Genomic DNA, 23,573 nt, shown 5'->3' with positions numbered 1-23,573 from the left:
CTAAATTGACAGGAGGTGGGATACATGGACATATTCTACTCCAAAACATTAGTGATGGTAATGAATTTGAGAGTAGGAAACAATGCTAGCATTGATACAATACTTGTTGTTTCCTTACCTGGTAAGAGAGCTACTGCAGGAAGATACTGCCTCTGGTTGGTGCTCATCTTAACCTGTAGTGGCGTGGCGATATAGCCACGGAGTGCCTCTACTTTAAGTGAGAGCTTTGCAGCAAAGGACATTTCTGATGTCTAGCAAGGCAGCAACAGTTGCCCCCTGCCCTGGGCGCAGTACCACAATAAAAAACAACCAGACAAACAACGTTGTCACCAACACCACACAATAAAAAACCACCACCCATCCACTAAAAAACTGGTGGGCACTCCAGGTACATGGTACCGCAAGGCTCCCCTAAGACTCGACACACCATATCAAGGCGAAGAGAACAAGGATGGAAGGAATGCTTCCTGCGCTTCGTCTCCCAAAACCATGCCAGTTACTGACAACGGACCCAGGGTACCGCAATTTTTGAACACCATTTCCACTTCACGCAAGTAATGAGTTGCAAAAATCGGCTTATGCCACCAACATGTCGATTGAAGAATGGAAGAGAGAGAGAGACAAGTTATGTCTGACAGCTAATGAGATAGCGTCCACTCTGATCTCATGAGCTTAACTTTAAAAGAAGGCAAGACATCCTTTCAAATCTGGAGATGCACTTCAGTAATAAGTCCCTTATAAAGAATGCCAAGGCTTTCTTAGAAAGGGGTCGGGAAGGATTTTTAACTGAGCACCATAGGTTACCAGCAGGTCCTCAGATTTTCTCAGTTCTATGCATATAATATCTTAATGCTCTCACAGGGAAAAGAGCTCTCTCTTCCTCTTCTGGGCCCAGGATCTTCGTCAAGTTCGTATTGGTAAATGAACGAGGCCAGGGCTTGGACAGTCTCGTTCTTGGCAAGAAAGTATTATTATGATAAAATAAGATTTTATATATACTTACCAAGTAACTGCATAGCTACTAGTTTTTTATACAGCAGTCTACAAAATTCAAATTTTCACAGTGGCATTCCCATCACTTGTGCAGGTGACGCGGCCCCGCCCACATTCGGGACTGATAGATACAACTCAGCAGAGAGCTTCAATTCGTTTGCTGCTCGATGTCCATTGAGGGGAGGAGGGCGGGTTCTGATTGTGTAATTACAGTAGAACCCGGGTCCTCGACCGTACCAGAACTAACATAATCGGATTTCAACATGAAATGTCAAGTAGATTTTGCGTTGGAGCTAAACAACAAACCGGAATCCGACCCGATGAATCATATGATGTTTGTAAACAAAAGTGTTTCGGTCAGCAGCCGCTAGTTGGCGTTGTTGGAAGCGTTCTTCCCACACGTATTTAAAAGCGTTTAAAGCCCACACACGCTGCTGCTGTTTTTTGGAAAAGTTCAGGCTTGTTTTTCAATGTTATTATTATTAACAACAGTTTTTGTGTGTACCCATTACAGTACATTCTGGTAGTGCCTATAGGTTACCTAGCCTAGCCTAGGGTGCTCGGTCTACCATCGGTAATACAGCTGCATTGGTCGTAGACCAATTTTTTTGATACAGTGTGCATTTAAAAATGTAAAAAGTGCTTCTAATACAGTGAGTTATATAAGTAAGTATATCTTAGTTTAACCAGACCACTGATCTGATTAACAGCTCTCCTAGGGCTGGCCCGAAGGATTAGATTTACTTTTACGTGGCTAAGAACCAATTAGTTACCTAGCAACGGGACCTACAGCTTATTGTGGAATACGAACCACATGATAGCGAGAAATGAATTTCTATCACCAGAAACAAATTCCTCTTGTTCTTCACTGGCCGGTCGGAGATTCGAACTTGCGACCAACAGGGTGGTAGCTGAGAACGGAACCCGCTCACCCAGCGAGGAGCTAGTGAGTTATATAACTCTGAACTTATTTAACTGTAATTTGTGTAATGTTTTGTATAAAAAGGTAAGGTTGGGGTAATGACTGGTGGTCAGGAACGGATTTCTCCATTTTCCGTTATTTCTTATGGGAGAAATTGATTCGGAATTTGACCAAATCGAATCTCAACGCTTCTTCTGGAACGGATTAGCGTCGAGGACCAGGGCTCTACTGTACTTGGCAAGTATATATAAACCCTTATTTTATCATAAAATATCATTTTTATATAAGTGATGACTTACCAAGTAACTACATAGCTGATTCCACATTGAGAGGAAGTGGGATACATGGACATAATCTACTCTAAAACATGAAAGAAAGTAATGACTTTGAAACTTTAAAGTTACTAGCATTGGTACAATGCTGTGTTCCTTGCCTGGTAAGAGAGCTACCGCATGTGGGTACTGCCTCTAGTCGGTGCTCATCTTAACCTGTAGAGGGCGTGGCAGAATAGCCACGAGTCGCCCCCACTTCAGTGGGTACTTTGCAGCTATGGAGGTTCACCAATGGTTGACAAAGATAAAGAGGATGCCCTTGCCCTGGGCGAGACTAGATTAAAAATCAATGCAGTCACCTACTCTCGAATAAAAAAACACCAGCCCAACCATTAAAAACTTGAGTGTACTCTGGGTACATGTACCCCCCGGGTTCCCTTGGACTCAATCACCTACCATTAAGGTGACAGGAAAGCAGAGGGACAGAAGGCCCCCTATGCTTCCTTTCCCAACACCATGCCAGCCATAGATAAAGGACCCAAAGTACAACAATTTTCAAAAATAGTTTCCACGTCCTTAAAATAATGCGAAAAAAAAAAAAGATCTACACTTGCAAAATGTTGAATATAAAATGTTCTCGAGAGACAAGTTATGTCAAAAAGCCAGAGAAGTCGCGACAACCCAAACCTCATGAGCTTTGACCTTGAGAATGATCTTCAGGAAAAAGGAGAGTGCATTCTTTGACAAGGGCCATGCAGGGTTCCTTACTGAGCACCAAAGCTTGTCAGAAGGCCTTCTGATCTTTTCCGTCCTTTGAAGGTAGTACTTCAAGGCTCTCACAGGACAGAGAAGTTTCTTTCTTCCTCTGAACCAAGGATGTCCGTTAAGCCCTTAATAACGAACAAGCAAGGTCAGGGCTTGGAAATGTCCTCATTCTTGGTGAGGAAACCAAGAGAGAGGGAGGATACTGCATTTCCATGTGAAAAGCCTACTCTCTTGTTGAAGGCTTGCAGCTCGCTAACGCATTTGGCGGTAGCCAACGCCATGAGAAAGAGTCTTCTTGGTGAGGTTCTTAAAAGAGGTCGAGCGAAGAGGTTCGAAAGTAGGGCCAGAGAGCCACTTCAGCACAACGTCCAAAAATTCCAAGAGACTACTGTAATCCAGACTTTTCTAATTTGGAAGTTTTGAAGGATCTGATGAGGTCGCCGAGATCTGGATTAGGCGGCAAGTCTAGGCCTCTATGCTTAAAATCTTAAGAAAGCATTGACCTATACCCCTTGATAGCAGGAGACAACTGACCTAAGACCTATACCCCTTGATAGTAGGAGACATTTTCCTGTCGGTCCTCAGGAAAAGTTAAAAGTCAGCTATCTGGCTTACAGATGTTATTGTGGCTGCACCATCCTCTGAAAACTGCTCACTTGGATTGGTAGAGCTTGCTAGAAGAGGATCTTCTGCACCTAGCAATAGCTTCTGCAGCTTGCCTCGAAAAGCCTTTTGCTATGACGAGGCTCCTGACAGTCTGAAGCCTGTCAGGGACAGAGAGGACAACCCTTGCTGGAACCTAAGGAAGTGGTGCTGTCTAAGCAGTAGACAGCGGCTGTTTTTGTGGCAGGAGTCTTGGGAAGTCCACTAACAGTCACAGCAGATCCGGAAACCATTCCTTCCTGGGCCAGAACGGAGCATTTAGGTTCACTGAGACGTTTGGTGAGAGGAGACCTTGTTGATCACCTCCCTGATCAACCTGAAAGGTGGAAATGTGTAGACATCTAGGCCCGTCCAGCCCAACAGCATGGTAACCGTCACCCATGCAACAGGGTCTAGGACTGGGGAGCAAAAGAGAGGCAGACGATGATTTCTTGATGTCGTGAAGAGGTCCATAGCTGGTTTGCCCCCAAAGTCTCCAGTAATCATCGCATACGAGGGAGTCCAGGGTCCACTCCATCGGTAGGACTTGATTGCAATGACTCAAAAAGTCTGCGGGGACGTTCATTTTCCCCTGAACGAAGCGCGTGATAATCTTCAACTGTTTCCGCTCTGCCCACAGAAGGAGGGTTTTTCTCCATCTCGTAGAGACTGCAGGAGTGGGTGCCCCCTTGTTTATGACAGCACTACGGTGTTGTCCGCATAAACTGCTACTACTTGCCGGAAACGAGTGAAAAGAAGGCCTGGAGGCCCAGGTGAATGGCCTTCAATTCCTTCACACTGATGCGGAGAGCTCTCTGATCTACCAACCACATCTAGGTCAGGGTGCAGAGGTAGAAGAGACTTCCCTTCTCAGAGTCTTTCTACGGACAACCACCATCAAAGGTCTGCTCTGAGATCTGAGGAGATGGGGAATACAAAGGAGTCTGGCTGGGATTTCCTGCTCCAGCATGCTTTCAGATAAAAATGAAGAGGCCTCATGTGAAGCCTGGCCAACTTCACAAACGTTTCCACTGAGGCCTAGGTCCCCAGCAGACTGATCCACTGAACCGCTGAGCAAGTCCTGAGGGATAGGGACTCCCGGACAGTCTGGAGACAGGAGTTGATCCTTTTGGAAGAGAGAAAAACCCCCAAAAAATCTGAGAATCCAGAATCATCCCTAAGTAGAGAATCTTCTGGGTTGAAACTATTTGTGACTTCTTGAAGTTGATCAAGACACCCAACTCCTGTGTCAGGCGAAGAGTTTTAAGTCCTTTGCGCACTTCTCCTCTGAAGGGGAGTCGAGCAGCCAGTTGTTGAGACAGAGGCAAATGTTGACTCTGAAAAGGTGAAGCCATTTCCCAAGAGGAGAGAGGATCCGAATACAGTAAACACTTGTGGGGCTGTGGACAGGATGAACCACAAGGCTCGAAACTGGTGTAATTTGCTCTGAAAGACAAAACACAGAAACTCTCTGGATTCTGGATGTATCAGGACATAGAATAGGTGTCCTGCATGTCCAGAGTGACCATCCAGTTGCCCTAATGGAGAGAGGACATGACAGAGTGGTTGGTCTCCATATGAAACTTGGTCTTCAGCATGAAACGATTCGGGGTCTGATATCCAGAACTGGTCTCCAGCCCCCTGATGACTTGGGGGCCACAAAGAGACAATTGTAGAATCCCTCCAAGTTGAGATCCAAAACCTCCTCTACTGACCCTTTGCGAAGAAGGAACTCGACTTCCTGAGAAAGGGCGGCAAGCTTCTCGGAGTGAGCCGAGTACGCAGTCAAGTTGATCGGCGATTTGGATAAGGGAGGCTTCTCTTGGAAAGGAATGGAATATCCTTCCTTCAACACTTGGACGACCTAAGGTTCTGCCCCTCTGCGGCTCCATTCCTCCCACAAGAGGTGCAGTCTGGCTCCTACCAGGGCACAAGGACTGTGTTCTTAGTTCTTAGCAGCTGGCTTGAATGACGATTTCTTGACTGATCTAGATGGGGGACGCAGATTGGTTCAAGGCCTAGATCTTCCTCCTCGAAAGGACTGAGGTTGCAGAGGAGAGAAGGACTTGGCTGTTGATGCAGGAGCTTCTTTCGAGCACTTAGAAGACTGTGCTAGAAGATCGGTAGTAGACTTCTTCCGTAAGTCAGACAGAATCTCCTTAACAGTGTCTTGGGGGAAAAGATGGGATCTGTCCAATGGAGAGAACAAGAGAGCTGACTTCTGGGTTGTGGTAACTCCTTTAGTGGCGAAGGAGCACCACTGCTCTTGCTTCTTCAAGATCCCCATTGAAAACAAGGAGGCGAGCTCGAAAGAACCATCCCTGACTGCCTTGTCTGCACAAGACAATACTCCCAACCAATCAGAAGAGAAATCTTCGGCCAGGGTCGGACAATCCTCGAATTTTCTTGCTAAAGCCCCCGTGGTCCAATCAAGGAAGCTCAAAATTTCTAAGACCTTGAGCAGGTTCTTGACAAGATGATCCAGTTTGGGCGAAGAAAAGGAAATCTTGGCTGCAGTGAACGCCAAACAACAGGTAGCATCAACCAAGCCAGAGAAGTCCCCCTGGGAGGAGGCAAAAACTCTCAAGGAAGGAGCCTCCCGGTGGCGTAAAACTGATACTTCTTCAGAAGTTTAGGAGGAGGGAAGGCAAAGGTAGCTTTACCTTGCTCCCTCTTCATGGCAAGCCAATCATCTACTTCTCGAAGTACTTTCCTCAAGGAAAAGGAAAGCATTAGCTTAGGGAGGCAAGCGACGTCTGAAGTCAGTTTCCTCATCAGGAAGGTTGAGACTGGGGAATCAGGAGTGGCAGGCTTGAAAAAATCAGGGAAATTACCAAGAAAAAACCTCAGCAAAGACGAATAAGCTGAAGACGTGATAGAAAGATGTCTTTACTCTTGGAAACAGCTGTCTTTTTCAAAAAGCCCATGAGCTCCTCCAGTTGAAGCCTAGTCAGGGTTAATACAGAGTCTTCCTGAGCCAAAGAAGAAGGAAGCGGTGCTGAGCGTCCTACCACTGGTGCCAAGCAGCCAGAGGTTGGCGCCGAATGCTCCACAGCTGGTGCCAAGCAGTCGGGTGCAGAAGTCTGAAGTGGCGAAGAGGGCACCAAGCAGGTCAAAGGAGAGGGGTGCTGGGCGCTTACTCCAAGAATCTTGTTGCTTGGAAACCAAGACTGGGCACGAGACACGAGAGAGGCTCTGGAGTATCCCACGAAGGTTGAAGGTCACGAGCAGAAGCAGCAGCAGGCGGAACAGATTAGCGAAACTACAAGAGGGCTGAGGACTAACACTGGCCTCCTTGTACCTCTTGACGGGAGGTGGAGAGCAACTTAAAAGTCTCAACAGTCTTGATAAGGTCGCTAAGGTCTTGGTTAGAGGCCAAGTCTAGACCCCTATGCTTAAAAACAGACCCAAATATCGCTCTATACCCTTTGATGGTGGATGAAGAGAGCCACTTGGCGGTCCTCGGGAAAAGAAGGAAATACGCTATCTGGGCTACAGTGGTTTTAGCAGAAGAGATGTTACGGCTGCTACACCACCTACTGAAGACAGCCCACTTTGACTGGTAGGCTCCCGGCTGGAAGGTCGACGTCTACATCCCACAACAGCTTCCGCAGCTTGCCTTGAAAATCCCTTCACTCTGACAAGTCTCCAGACAGTCTGAAGCCTGTCAGAGTTAGAGCGGATAGTCCTTGATGGAATTTCCAAAGGTGGGGCTGTTTAAGTAAACGTGGATTTTGCAGGAGCAGTCTGAGAAAATCTACAAGAAGTTTTAGAAGGTCCAGGAACCACTCCTTGAAATCCAAAACGGAGCTATCAGGGTAACTGTCACGTTGCAATGGGATAGGAAGAAACTTGTTGAGAACTTCTCTCACCAAGCTGAACAGAGGGCAGGCGCAGAGGTCCAAGCTCGACCAGTTTATCAACGTGGCGTCCGGAACCTGCAAACAAAAGTGGAAGACAGTGGTTCTTTGATGTTGTGAACAAGTCCACAGTCGGCCTGCCCCGCAACTTCCATAGCCTGCCACAGACTGCAGAGTTCAGAGTCCACTCTGTTGGAAGGACCTGTCCTCTCCTACTTAGTTCACCTGCCAACACGTTCATCGTCCCTTGGATGAACCTGGTGACAATCTTCACTCGATTCTGATCTGCCCATATGAGCAGCTCCTTCGCTGCCTCGCAAAGGGAGAAGGAGTAGGTTCTGCCTTGCTTCTTTATGTAGGAGAGAGCCGTGGTGTTGTCAGAATGCACCACCACGGACTTGTCTGTGACTACTTTTACAAAGTACATTAAACCCAAATGAATGGCAGTCAGCTCTTTGACCATTATGTGCAGGCTCTGTTGTTCCAGTGACCATGTACCAGAAGCTTCTAAGTTGCCCAGAAGGGCTCCCCAGCCTCGGTCCAAGGCGTCTGCATAGAAGAAGAGGTCGGGGTTCACAAGACCTAAAGACTTTCCCCGCTAAAAATCTGCCTTCAGAAGTCCACCACCGCAGGTCCGACTTTATCGCCAACGTTTTGGCAACACGGAGCCAGCGAACGCAAGTGTCAACTGCTAAACTCCCACGAGTTTGGCGCCAAACCCAAACCAGGAAAAACGGATGAGAGGTGTCAACGAGCACAGAACCTTGTCCCAAGACATGCCTTGGTTCCCTGTCAGAGGAGACAACCAACTGATGCAGGGCAGTCCAGAGGGCAGGCTACTGATAGATGCCAAGGCTCCAACATCTCCCTTGCGGGGGAAACCGAAAAAGGACAAAAATGGGGGGGGGATCTCGGCCCTAATATTTCTGATTGAAATCCTAATGAATAAAATTTGTCAATAATTATTTTTCTCTTGAACCACATAGGGGGTAAAAGAAGGCAGAGCAGAGTGAAAGAGAGGAATTAGCCTAGGCTAGCAGGTAGGTTAATGGAATAAGAGAATCAACACCTGAAGACATAAGGAAAAGACTGGGTAGGCTTCTGGTGTGCTGTAACTAATTGCTTATGTAAATATCGGCCTTTAACATCTTCCAATACTACACAAAATTTACATCCTCTCATCAGATCATTCAAAACCTACATATCACGAAAACCACCCTTGTGCCAGCGCAGCTGGTCTAACATAGGTTACAAGATCATCTTGCAAAATCTAAACGTTCAGTTTTTACAAAGTCTTTCCATACGGTCTAATGCTTTCATCTCTGCCTGTTGTACATGACATAAAGCAAAAACAGAAACAAGCACAGTACCGCACAGGAGAAAATTAGCCAGAAATCAATAAATATTACAAACGGCGATCCGACCATCTGTATAACAGGTCAGCATGAAGAAATATGACAAGAACGTAAACATTCCAACACCATCTGGTTGAAAAACAGATGCCTACAGTTACAGTCCTCGTGGGTAAGCCCAGTGTATTTTGATTTTTTAAATGCCGACTGAACCAAATGGTGCGAAGATAAAGCTAACTTTAACAGTAGATAAGATTCATTCCAAATAAATATGTTATGCTTAGCATGCAGCACTTATAATGACATAGCATGCAGCACTTATAATGACATATAGGTACCAGGAAAAGCTGAGGATTCAGCCTAGGTGGTTATTCACCAAAGAATCCCACTTGTAAGTACTGTAATACAGCAATAGTGCAAGCTACAGTGGAACACAGAATTGGTGTAGTTGATATTTCAAAGTATAATTTTATATAAATAAGGTTCTGAGCAGTATGGTGATGAAAAGTCCTTCCTTAATTGCTTAAACACCAAAAATGAGAAGAGCAACAAAAATGAAATTTTTTCAATATTTCTAACAAATGGAACTACATCAAGTTAAATTTTAAGATAGAAAAACTTAGTTCTCACTTTTGATATAAAAGCTTTAAACATACTTTAAAAATTGCACTACTGTATTATGCTATCTAAACTTAACGCTGACACTTACTGAAGTTGCCGTTTTCTTTTTAGGAGGTTCCCTTCCACTTGACTTTCTCTTTTGGGACTCCTTGTCTGCCTCTTTTAAATCTCTATCTCTTGAATCTTTAACAGAGTCTTTCACTGAATTTTTGCTTGAGTCTTTCACTGAATCTTTTGATGTCTCTTTATTTGATTCTTTTGTTGTCTCTTTACTTGACTCTTTTGTTTCTTTGCTAGAATCTTTTACTATTTCTTTGCTAGAATCTTTTGTTATATCTTTGTTGTAATCTTTTGTTATTTCTTTACTAGAATCTTTTACTATTTCTTTACTAGAGTCTTTTGTTGTCTCTTTACTAGAATCTTTTGTTGTATCTTTACTTGAATCTTTTGTTGTATCTTTATTTGAATCTTTTGTTGTATCTTTACTTGTATCTTTTGTCATTTCTTTGTTTACATCTTTAACTGTATCTTTACTTGAATCTTTAGTAGATGCTTTACTGGATTCCTTGTTTGAAGCTTTATTTGAAGTTTTATGAGACTCTTTACTTGCATTACTCGACTCTTCTGTAGGTTTTCTTTTGCTGGACTCATCATGGGTCTTCTTTTTCTTTTCTTCTTTTTTCTTTAAGTCTTCTTTTCTTCTCTTTTCAAACTCCTCTATCAAATCTGGACAGTCTAAATTATCCTCTGGCTCCCACGTGTTGTCCTCACTGCAGACAGAAAACAATTACTTTCAATCAGTAATGTAGTCATAAAGTTTTTTATTTACTTGAAAGGAAGCCATGGAATCATATCTTCCAAACATTCAATCACTTCAATACCTCAAAATTTTTTATAAAGTGCCTCCCTAATCTGCAAGATATAAAAATAAAACCTCATTAAAACCATAGAGCCATTTCATTTCCCTACCAAAACTAACAAAAGTGGATTTGCAGTGGTAGCAAACCTGTCTATCCTATCAAGAACCATCATATACTCCCAAGCAGTAGCCTGAAATTGTACCAATATACAGTACTGTAGTGCTATTCCAGTACAGTGTACAGTACACTTTAGTTATTGTAAAACATCACTAGCAAGCAAGCTCCCAAGAATTGCATAAATTTTAATGCACCTAAGCATTCATTCAAGTCCATTCACTTGCCCAAAAGTTTATGAAAACCCACAAACATGGAGGTGTAAAATTACAAAACCTACTTAGTGGCTTAGAGTACTCGGGTAATATGCAGATGATCATACTGTAAGTAATTATGTACATAAAAAGAAGCCACTAAAGATGTACAGTGCAATCATTTAATAGATCAAAACATTGTGTTACAAAACAAAGCAACTGTTGTCACCAGTTTTCCTGACAACTGTTTGCTTGCTGGAAACCAATCATACAGGCTTATGTTATCACAATCCCAGGTATATTAACTACACGTAATTCAAATAACTTAATTTTAAATTACTAATGGCTTACATTTTGACTAAAACTTTACATTGGGAGTATTACCTAATATGCAGGTCCCATGCCCGGGCAAAAGAAGAGGGTTGAGTGTAGGGTTAACGGACCTGCCTTGGAAAAGCATATTGTTACAGCAGACCTAATATGGATGGATCCTTTATTGATGACAATGCATAAATAGAAAATGCCACTGAAATTATGCACTTGGAATGTGCTTAGCCTATATAGAGCAGGATATGCTCAAACACTCATCAGTGAAGTTAAGAAGTATCAGCTAGATATAACTGCTCTGCAGGAGACAAGATGGACTGGAAATGGTGAGTGGAAGATAGATGGTTATACAATCCTATATAGTGGCAGAGATGATGGTATCCACATGGGTGGCATGGGCTTTTGTCCGACAGGTAAAGTGTATAGAGTAGTTGAAAGCTTTATGCCAGTAAGTAAAAGATTAGCATAAATCAGAGTACAGAGTAAATGGTTTAAACTGTCAGTAACAGTAGCATATTCCCCCACAGAAGAGAGTGATGATGATGAGAAAGATGATTGTTATGAAAAGCTCCAGGAGGGTGTAGAGCACACACCAAAGCATGATGTAATAGCAGTATTGGGTGACTTTAATGCTAAGATTGGACATGAAGCAGATGTACATATTGGGCTTAGCAATTGGAAGACATAGTGCCCATGAGGTTAGTAATGAGAATGGAATAAGGCTTGCTTCATTTGCCAACTCCAATGGGATGGTTGTAGGTGACACAATATTTCCTCATAAGGAAATTCACAAGCACACATGGAGTTCACCTGATGGAATTACAGGAAATCAGATTGATCACATACTTATACAACACAAATTCAGAGGTTCATTGATGGATGTGCATAGTTTCAGAGGAGCTGACTGTGATTCAGACCATAACTTAGTGATTGCCAGAGTAAAGATCAAGTTGAATATGAAAAGGAGCAGTAGAAATGAAAGGAGAGAACAATTTGACACTAATAAGCTCAAAGATGAGATATGCAGGGTGGAAAACCACACAGAAATTAGAAACAGACTTGATGTTTTACAACAGCTAAATGAAGATGAAGAAATAGGACTCCGGGGAAAATGTGGAGACAAAACAAACTGTTAAAGTAGCAGCTGAGGAAACCATCGGGTACATGGACAGCACACATAACAAACATTAGTTTGATGATGACTGCAGAAGAATGGCAGATGAAAGGAAACACACAAGAATAGAATTCTTGTAGAGCAAAAATAATCAACACTAGGAGAGACTTCAGGGAGAAAAGAAGGGCAGCAATGAGAATACATGGAAAGAAGAGAGATGCATTAAGTAAGGAACTGGATGATATGGACAGAAACATGAGAAATGGTAGGAGAAAGGAGGGCTATAGGGGTATCAGGAAAATAAAGAATGGATATCAAGCAAGAAGCAGAAGACTGAATGATGCCAATATGACAAAATTTTTAAAAGTAATTTGTATTTTTCCTAACATACAAACCTGGGGTCTTTACATACGGGTATTAACTTTCAGCGAGCTGGAAATCTGGCCGTTAAACTTTTGCAAGGTGGTTATGGTAACAGTTGCGGATGGTAGGGGTGGAAGCATTGCTCACCAAGTCAGTGTACATTCAGTCCTACACAGTTTAGCTTTGGCCCAAGTAAGAGAATGAGGAGTGGTAGGAGGTGGGCCCTTAATGTAAAGGCCTCAGGTTTGTATGTTAGGAAAAATACAAATTGCTTTAAAAATTTGTCATCTGTTCCTACATGAGTACAAACCCTCGGCCTTTACATATGGGAGACTTACTTTTGGAGGGAGGAGGATTCTGAGTAAATCTCTGAACTGACTAGTAGTTCGGCTCACCTGGGTACTCTCTTCCTGGTCATGAAAGAGCAAAGGAAGGAGACCATGACCCTGATCTACTGAACAAGAGAGATGTTCAATCATCAGACTTCTGGGTACTTTGAATCAAAGGAATGTAATATCCTTGATTCAAAAAGGTTTGGATGAACCCCCAGTGTCAGAGACTATAAAGCCAAGAATAACCAACTGGTTTGCTCATAGTTAGTCCCTCTCTCCCCTTGCTAGAGAGAAAGAAGGATTTGCATCTACTAATCTAAATAGAGCTAGATTATCGATAGGATACTCAGTCACCTAGATCACCTGTATGTATGCCAGTCCAGCACATGACGGCTTGTTCACTGTTCCTCTGCCCCACTGGAAGAGGAACAAGACAGGAGAAAGGGAGGAGACCAGTCCCACACACACCTTCCCCTTGCAGCCACACACCTTAGGCAAGATGCAACCTATCCCTCAAGAGCAGGGTGAACTACGTAACTTGTTGAGCACCCACCATACGATCTAAGGAAAAGCAGTCCAAGGACCTATGGGCAACATCCCTAGGTAACAGGAGATGAATGTGATCTGCACGATTACAGTCCATCCTAGTACTCAATGAACAGGTTCTTCCTGAATGCGATGAACGGACCAATGCCCCTGGCCTCAAAGGATCTGGTCCGAAGCATACTGATGTCCACCAAGAAGTTGCGGAGTACGCTCATTTGATGATCTCACTAGTCAGAGAAACGACAATTTGGACACCGCTTCTCAGCCAGCTCGAAGCAAACGAACGAGTCATTAGCACTGGGTTGAAAGTCTAATCTTTATGGAGGCAACATAGACGTCATACTGTCATTGGCACCATAGGACCATAGAAGTGGAATGGTCAATCTCACTGATCACCTTCGAAACATGGTATTTTTATAATAAAATAAGGTTTCACACATACTTACCGAACAATTACATAGCTATACGCTTCTTAACCTTACGGCAGTCGAAATCCCAAATTTCTCGGTGCTAGCGGCACTGCTGACGTGTAGGTGATACAACCCCGCCCACTTTTGGGATCCCAGGTACTACTGAGCTTTGCTTGACAATTCGTTGAGCCACCCTGTCCAACTGTGGGGAGGAGGGAGGGCTTTAATCATGTAATTGTTCGGTAAGTATGTGTGAAACCTTATTTTATTATAAAAATACTATTTTCACACATGAAACTTACCCGAACAATTACATAGCTGAATCCACATTACCCGGCTGGTGGGCATATGGACTTTTAATGCAAATAAGAAAAACTCACATTGCAAGAATGTTGTAGTACCTTACCTCGTGAGAGAGCAGCTGCAGGAGAATACTGCCTCTGGTCGGCGCTCTCATCACTTGTAGGAACGTGGCAGTAGTGGCCAGGATCGTTCCTACTACTAGTGGGTATTCTGCAACCATGGAGGTTCACCGATGGTTGATCAGAATGAAATAATGTTTGCCCTTGCCTGGGCTATGACCAGATTAAAATAACAATCAAAGACCATCACCTACACATAACCATAAAAAATTAACCAAACCCTACCATAAAACTGGAGGGTACTCCTGGTACCGTGTACCCCCAGGCTTCCCCAAAACTCGACCACCTTCTAATCAAGACGAAGAGATAGTCAAAAGGAAGGGGAATTGGACCAAATCCCCCAATGCTTCCTTTCCCAACACCATGCCCATCACTGACAAAGGTCCTGAACGACAACAATTACCAAATGTTGCTTCCACATCCTTCAGGTAATGGAGAGCAAAAACCGATCTCGACCTCCAGAACGTAGCTTGCAAAATAGATGCTAGCGACGTATTATGTCTAAAAGCCATGGAAGTCGCTACTGCCCTAACCTCGTGGGCTTTAACTTTACACACCTGTAGAGTCTGATCTCTTAATGACGTGTGTGCTTCCTGAATCAGGCTCCTTAAAAAGAACGAAATTGCGTTCTTAGACATAGGACGGCTCGGATCTTTAACTGAACACCACAATCGGTTCGAACTTCCTCTCAAAGCCTCTGTTTTATGAAGATAAAATTTCAGTGCTCTCACCGGACAAAAAGAACGTTCTTCGTCCTCTTCTCCTACTACTCCTGACAAGCTTCGAATGGAGAAGAAACGAGGCCATGGTCTCAAAGGATCTTCATTCTTCGCTAAAAAATCCTGAGTATAGGCACACACAGCTTCGTCTTGTGTGAATCCTATCTCTTTACTCATTGCTTGCAGCTCGCTGATTCTACCAGCTGAAGCTAAGGCGACTAAGAATAACGTCTTCTTAGTAAGATCCTTCAAAGAAGCCGAATTAAGAGGTTCAAAATTTGCTTTAGAGAGCCAGGACAATACTACGTCTAAATTCCAGTCCACTAAACCTGGTCTCCTTGTCCTAGAGGACTCAAAAGATTTAATCAAGTCGCTGATGTCCGAGTTATTAGATATATCTAAGCTTCTATGTTTAAAAACTGACACCAACATGGATCTATATCCTTTTATTGTCGAAGTCGATAACTTCCTAACGTCTCTCAGATATATTAGGAAGTTTGCTATCTCTTGAATAGAGGTTTTAGAAGAAGTTGTGTGACTTTCTCTGCACCAATTTCTAAAAACTCCCCATTTTGACTGATAGAGTTTGCCCGAAGAGACTCTTCTACAGTTAGCAATAGCCTCTGCTGCTCTTCTTGAAAAACCTTTCGCTCTGACCAGGTCCCGGACAGTCTGAATCCTGTCAGAGCAAGATACGACAACCCTTGGTGATTTCTGTCGAAATGGGGCTGTTTGAGTAGCGATGGAATTTGTAGCAGAAGCCTGGGGAAGTCTACTAACATCCTCAGGAGATCCGGGAACCACTCCTTTCTGGGCCAAAAAGGAGCTATTAGTGTCATCGTAACATTCTGGTGACTCTGAAACTTGTTTAATACCTCTCTGATCATTGCAAATGGTGGAAATGCGTAAACATTCAGACCTGACCAGTCGAGAAGCATTGCATCCGTTTTCCAGGCTAACGGGTCCGGAACCGGAAAACAGAAAAGAGGAAGCCTGTTGTTCCTGGACGTTGCAAAGAAGTCTATCGTTGGTTGTCCCCACAACCGCCATAGATCCTGACAAACTCTGATATCCAATGTCCACTCTGTCGGAAGAACCTGACGCGCACGACTGAGTTCGTCTGCTAAAACGTTGAGCTTCTCTTGCACGTACCTGGGGAAGAGGATCACTTTGTCTTGACCGCCCACAGAAGAAGATGCTCCGTCATTCTGTACAGGGAGAACGAATGTGTCCCTCCCTGTTTCCTTATGTATGACAGCGCTGTGGTGTTGTCTGAGAACACTGCAACTTTCTTCCCTTCGATTAGAGGGGTGAAACTTTGAAGCCCAGAAAAATTGCTTTCAGCTCCTTTATGTTGATATGAAGACCTCTCTCCTGTTCCGTCCAGATGCCTGATGTCTTCTCTTTCCCCAACAGGGCTCCCCATCCCGAGTCCGATGCGTCGGCATAAAATTCTAGCTCTGGGTTCGCTCTTTCGAGGGACAAACCCTCGTGAGCTCTTTCCTCCGACAACCACCAACAAAGATCCTCCTTGATTTCCTCGGAGATTGGAATAACAGTCGAATCCGGTTGAATTCTCCAGTCCCAACTGGCCTTTAGGTAGAATTGTAGCGTCCTCATGTGAAGACGACCAAGTGTAATAAAGGTCTCCACCCGGCGAGAGTCCCCAGCAGGCTCATCCACTCCAGAGCCGTGCAGGACGAGCGGTTTAACAGTTTCCGTACAGTCGCAAGGAGAGACTCTATTCTCCTCAGGGAGAGAAAAACCCGAAAAGCTTGTGAGTCCAGAATCATCCCCAAATATGGAATCCTCTGACTCGGTACTAACTGTGACTTCTCTAAATTCATTACTAATCCCAGTTGCTGTGTTAATATTAGTGTCCGATTTAAATCCCTCACACACTGGAGACTGAGTCGGACCTTAGAAGCCAGTCGTCCAGATAAAAGCAATGTTGATTCCCATCAAATGTAACCATCGACTTACCGGGCCAGGACTCGAGTAAATACCTGAGGGCTGTCAAAAGTCCTAAACAGAGCGCTCTGAACTGATAAACTCTGCTGTTGAAAACGAACTGTAGATATTTCCTGGAGCTCCGATGAATAGGTACATGGAAATATGCATCTTTCATGTCCAGCGACACCATCCAGTCTCCTGGTCGAAGAGCTGACATGACCGACCAGTTGGTTTCCATCTGAAACTTCGTCTTCAGAACAAAGATATTGAGTGCACTCACATCCAGGACAGGCCTCCAGCCCCGATGACTTGGGGACTACGAACAGCCTGTTGTAAAGCCCGGTGAGATGTCTTCCACTATTTCTATGGCCTTCTTGGAAATCAGGGCTTCTACTTCTTTGGCAAGAGCCAAAGCTCTTTCTGATCCCTGCAGTATGCTGTCAAGGCGATGGGAATACTCGACAGCGGTGGATCTTGCACAAACGGGATCACATAACCTTCTCTTAAAACTGTGATCACCCACTGTTCTGCCCTCTTCGACTCCATTCCCGCCAAAACAGGCGGAGTCTTGCTCCTACAGGTGTGTGAGGGTAAAATTCCCTACTTGTCCGACTGTCTCGAGGGTGGTTTCTTACTGGCTGTGGCTTGTGGACGTAAATTAGTCCTTGGTCTGGGTTGCCATCTAGTCTTTCCCCCCCGAAAAGGGTGATTCTGAAGAGGTGACCCTTTAGCTCCTGTAGGTGTTGTCTCCTTGGGGCGTCGCGTCGACGAACAAGTCAATAAGTCATTGGTAGACTTTTTCTCCAGATCGGAGAGAACTTGCTGAATAACCTGTTCAGGGAATAAATGCGACTTACATAAAGGCGCAAACATGAGAGCAGACTTCTGGTTAGAATTGACTCCCTTGGAGGTGAAAGAGCACCAAAGTTCTCTCTTTTTAAGGACGCCCAGAGTAAAGAGATGCAAGTTCCCCTGAGCCATCCCTGACTGCCTTGTCAGCACACGATAATACATCAAGCCAGTCCGTCGCCAAGCTATTCTCCAGAGATTGACAATCCTCTATTTTCCCTGCTAATGCAGCAATAGTCCAATCTAAGAAGCTGAAAACTTCTATTACCTTAAATAGGTTCTTAATCAGGTGGTCGAAATCAGGCGAAGAAAAGAAAATTTTCGCCAACGAAAACGCTGTCCTTCTGTTAGCATCCACCAGACCTGAGAAATCCCCTTGGGAGGAGGCAGCGACTCCCGAGGGTAATTCTCCAGTAGCATAAAATTTATATGTTTTCAGTAACTTGGACGGTGGGACAGCGAAGGCGGCTTTACCAGACTCCCTCTTCTTCTCCAGCCACTTCTCCGCATCTTTGAAGACTCTTTTCGCCGACTGCGAAAGCACTAGTTTAGGTAGACTCGCCGAAAGTACTTTCCTATCCTTAACAAAGGTAGAAGGAGTCGAAAACAGAGGAGCTGGCTCGAATTCCGGATAAGAAGCCAACAAAAACTTCATCAAGTTGGAGTAAGCAGAAGCTGCTTTCGGTTCTTGTTCCGACAGATCCTCTCCATCCGACGTTGTCGATTGCTTGGTTTCTTCATCCGTACAAGCCTTAACTTTCTTCAATGACTTAACTAAGTCCTGAAGCTGTCTCAACGGTTCCAAAAAAGCTTCTTTGTTGTTCGCATCATCTCCCGATGGTGCGGCGAAGGCAACGACTTCCTTGATGAAAACTTGCGAATCGAACTCTCTCTCTCGTCAGCTGGCGAATGAGTCGAAACTTTCCTTGTTTCAGTCAACGAGACGAAACTATGCAAGTCCGACACTGATACCTCGCGAGATCGCTTGCGAACAGCACCCGAACCTCTACTAGGCGAAAGATACACAGGGTTCTCCCAACAGCTACACGAGGGTTGAGGACTCTCTTACCCTCCCTCTCTTCACAGGTGATGACGAACTATCCAATGGCACTGCGCGCCTTTTCAACGGGCGTGACACTTCACTCCACTTCTTTCGCCTGGTATCAGGCGAACACACCTCCCAGTCCGACGACAAACCTACACCAGACACACATCTACACCTTTCCAATGGTGTCTCTTCACAATGTCGAGTCGAAATTCACGACTGAGTCGACGGCCGCCGTGGGCAAACCCTCCAGTCTCCCTTCGACTCACGGTATGTCTTCTCCCAGGTGCTGGGGAACGGGACAGTGACCTCGGTCTAGGAGAAGTGGAGGGACGGACAGCCGCCTCCTCCGATCACGACACTTGCACTTTTCACTTCACTAGACTTGGTCACAAATTCACGAAAAAGATGTACCTAAATCCAAAACAGATTTAGCAATCAGCTCAAATTTCTATCCATCTTATCTTCTAATTGGGCAATGATGTCGAATCAGAAGCATGGGGAACCTGAGCCGGAGTAAGATGTACTGAAGTAGGAGGACTATCAATAGGAGAGATGTTTGACAAAATAGGAGAAGACAAAGCGGGCTTCTTTGCCTCTGACGGCAAAGGAGTTGACTCTAATCTAGCCCTGCTATCAGCCCTAATGGCTGCCTTTCTTTTCCTATCTTTTTCCATCTTATCAAGGTGAGACAAAAAAACTCTTCCATCCTTGATCATCTAGATCTACACATTCATTGCATGTACGCTCTTTAGTACACTCTTGCCCCCTACATTTCACACACTTTGAGTGTGGGTCATAACATAACTTGGCTAATCTAGTTTTGCAGCCTTCGCTGCAAAACCTAACAGATGAACCTGAATCTGACATAACTCACACTAAACAGATGAATAAAGAAAGCAGCTATGCCGTCAAACACAAAAAACAACCAAGAAAATTGTACTTCACCAAATCGGGTGTCAAACAAAATGGCGAACAGTTGACTGCAGCGAAAAACCACGGGTGTTTCACCGTGGGCGGCAGGAAACGAATTGTCAAGCAAAGCTCAGTAGTACCTGGGATCCCCGAAAGTGGGCGGGGTTGTATCACCTACACGTCAGCAGCGCCGCTAGCACCGAGAAATTTGGGATTTCGACTGCCGTAAGGTTAAGAAGCGTGTAGCTATGTAATTGTTCGGTAAGTTTCATGCGTGAAAATGTAGAATGATAAAAGGCTAACACTTCCAGATGTAAATGGGTACCAAAGATGTCTTACTTTATTCAAAGGTGTGAGAAGACAGAACAGAACACCGCCAACTTCAGAAAGTCAAGAAAGAAGGACTATGATCAAGCTTCTTCAAAAGTTGAACGAATTTATGGAAGTAAAGGTGCCAAGATCCACTGTCCTTATCTACTGACTTCAACGAATAAATGTTGTGTTTGGCCACTGCACTGGCTGTTTGTCTGTCTGCTTGTGTACCTGCACTGCAATAGAGCAGATGAAAGGACACACGGACCTTTGTTGACCATGGCAGTAGTGTGGTGTTGTTGCTATCACACCGAGGAGTGTCTATCTTGGATCTTGAGACTCTTGAACTGTGTTTAAGTTCCAAGTAAGGAAGTGTAGGAGACTGCCACCCTGGTCAACGTTCTGAAGACGGAACAATCTCTGGAGGAGGATAGTGTAACCATGGCACTACCTTGATGTCATTGCTATCAAAGGAGTGCCTATTTGGACACTGGAGACTCCTGAAACTGTCTTAAGATCCACATAATATTCTCTCCTTGGGTTGTGGATCCACTGGTAATTACAGGAGCAGCAGCTACTGCTTACATCTCACACCCCTCACAGGAGGAGTGTAACTACATCAAGTCAAAAGAAATGGAGCCTCTAGACCCCGCTTCTTGACCAAGTAAGAACCAAAAACAAGTTGTCGGAACTTAGTTTGGAGGTGCTGTTGATCTTCCAATGAATTAGACAAAATGATGGGGAGTTGAAAGCAAAAGACTTGAATCATGGATGTGAAACCGAACTTGTCTGTTATACATCCATCATCCTGGAGTGTGTCTGGTTGGCTGCTGTGCTGAGTGTGCTACTGCAAACCCATGCACCCACACCATCAACTAGCCCCCAAACCCTCAAACCCTCTTGTTGACTAAGGAACTACCATGGTACCGGTTCTTAACTACACTACGGAACGCCTATCCTTGGATCCTGAAGCTTTGAGATCTAAGAAGATTCAGGTTACTGAGGTGCAGATCAGGTCAGGCTTGGCTAGGTTGGGTATCTAGCCCAATCTTTACCCTTGAAGAACGGGTAACTACCTTCTGCCTGATGCCAGGATATTGATGTGCAGGACTGGTAAGGTTAGACTAGAACTAGTTAGGTTAGGCTAAGTACCGAACCAAAGCTAACCCAACCTAGTCCCTTGTAGAGCAGGAGAATACCTCCTGGTTGATGCCATTAGACAAATAGTTCCAGAATATTGAAATGCAGGTCCGGTAGGTTAGACTAGAAACTAGTTAGGTTAAGTACCCAACTTAATCCAAACCCAACCTAACCTCTTAAGTGTAGGTGAATGTCCTTCGGTTGATGCTTTGAGGCACAGAGTATCTCTGGAGGGGAAGTGTGTACAACACCCCAAGGAGATAGTTGCCATCTCACCATTAGGCTAAATTCTCTCACCTCTCTGAGATAGGATGGGAAGGGATGGAGAGACCTTGTCAGAGATCATGACTTCCCTGACAGCTGTATGGACCTGATAGCACGAATTCATTCATTTAGATGTAGGTGTTATGAAAAGGACGTTGGATACTATGATGAAAACGTCCCATGAAGATCGTAACTTACACCGATACGTCTGGGAGAATGATCCATCAGTTTGAATTCACAGGCCGTTCATTCGGTGAAGTGGACGTTTACTTAAAACAGAGGCTGACTAGTACCGATAAATAAGACCCCATCAACTTATGTTATGAAGGACATAAAAGTTGGGAGAACGATCCCGTTCGCTTGTATGTAGATGGTATGGTAATGTCCGTTGGCCATTCCAGATGATCCAGCTAAAACAAGTAAGTGATCGAAAGGCATTGCACAGATATGCTATTGATGCACTCACACGTGGGTTGTCACCCTTCTAGAAGTCCACAGTAATTCTATCAAAACTCTTCATTCGACAGAATTGAACAAGACGGTGATCAGACAGGAACCGGTGCTTCAACATGGTATGACCATAGGCCATCCTGTTCTCTCCCCAAGCCTTGACGTGAGTGAAGTCGATGGTCCATTCCCAGACACGCACACCTGAGACAACTTCCACACCTCCCCGTGAGACAGCCGTGAGTCGACATGTGGCTGTAATTCTGATGGCTGTGAGTCGACATGTGGCTGTACGTCTGTGTGAATTTGATTTCTCCTAAGAGAGTGAAAACGTGAGAGATGACGAGACGCTGAGGAGCAAGGCTGAATGGCCAATTGGACTGAACTAACCAGACGTACATGCATGTCTTCAAGGACATGGATATGTGACAGTTCACGTTCATGGGAGCTGGAATGACGATCAGAGGGCCTTCTGGGATAGCGTGAACAGAGAGGCGTTCTGGAATGCCGGAGACTAAGGTCATGGACATGCAAGCGACGAGGTGACAACGGCCTAGGCTGGAAACACGTCCGCGGCTGTGCAGAATCTCTCAATTCCATCATACAATAGCGGGACCCTGAAGGAAACAGTTGAACTTCCGAACCCTTCTCTACACGGGATTTCTTAACAGAAGCCTTGTTATCCTTCCTACAAACATGAACGGGGCGATCGGGAAAGACATCACTGCTATAGAATTTCCTATTGCCGATCTCTGCTTGGGGTGAAAAACTGATGGACAAGAAGCGGCTGGACATGACACCCCCTCACCAGCGAGATGGCTGCGAGCTGGAGCAGGAGAACCGCAGCCATGATCAGACAAAGATAGAGAAGAGAAGGAAGACAATGGAGGAAAAGATGGAGATGGAGACTGGCGACGCTTCTTCACAACACAGGTGAACTTCTCTCGAAAAACGATGTCAACTCTGTCAACCACTGCTTCATGAGACCATCAGAAGATGGATCCTACGTAAAAGTTATCACTGCATTAGGGGTCCAAAGCTCTGCGAGGGATACGCTGCTGAATGAGCGGGAGAAGAAGCCACCACCACAAAAGGGGCTCCAAAGCTTTGAGAGTGATACACTGCTGACAGATCTGGATTCCGGAACCGTAGGTCTACAAAGAGGTGAACGGGTTAGCCGCTGCAATCGCCAACTCAAAACGCTGGTCAGGGTACATCAAAGGCTGATGTGACATCACTGGTACAGTCAAGGGGAGAGCAGCAGGGCTGCTCAAAAGAGGATGTGCTCTTGGACACCTCTTCCTTGACCAAGTCAGTACTAATGAAGAGGCATGACACTCAGGCCTGAGATGCTGAGTTCTCTTGAAGTAGTACAGCAGCACCCTAACTGGAAAAAGTAGCGTCTCGTTCCAATCATACCTAAAAGTCCTTCAGGAAGGGATCGAAAAGGACTTGAATTGGCGTCAGGGATCTTTGGATTCTGAGTCTCAGTTACGAATTCTGGGGACCAACTCAAGTGTAACAGATCCTCTTTCCCATGAGTGCTTATGGTCAAAGGCCACAAAGCTCACCAACTCTCATTGCCAAAGCTAGAATAAGCACAGAAAACCAGTCTTGGAGCCAGAGCTCTGTCTGACAACCCTCTCAACAGCTCATACAGCATACAAGCTAGGCTCAAGATGAGAATCATAACCTCCCTGGGGACCTGAGTTCCCAGGGTGGACAAGACTATTAAGAACTTCTCAGAAGTATAAATATCCCTCACACAGATGAGAGATCAATTTCTTCACCAAAGGACTTGGCTAAGGGCAGCTCTATCA

The 23,573-nt window shown here is 44.8% G+C and overlaps 1 protein-coding gene across 1 annotated transcript in view; it reads right to left on the bottom strand.

The window, feature by feature from the left end:
- LOC136832425 (heterochromatin protein 1-like) overlaps positions 1-23,573 on the bottom strand; it is an 87,338-nt gene that overhangs the window by 17,521 nt on the left and 46,244 nt on the right. The window contains exon 3 of the mRNA XM_067093318.1: positions 9,516-10,197. Within this exon, the coding sequence (XP_066949419.1) occupies positions 9,516-10,197 (682 nt within the window). The remainder of the gene's footprint in view (positions 1-9,515; positions 10,198-23,573) is intronic.

Source organism: Macrobrachium rosenbergii, chromosome 4 (genome assembly GCF_040412425.1).
Source record: "Macrobrachium rosenbergii isolate ZJJX-2024 chromosome 4, ASM4041242v1, whole genome shotgun sequence".
Taxonomy (NCBI): domain Eukaryota; kingdom Metazoa; phylum Arthropoda; class Malacostraca; order Decapoda; family Palaemonidae; genus Macrobrachium; species Macrobrachium rosenbergii.
This window is presented reverse-complemented; position numbering and strand designations above follow the sequence as displayed.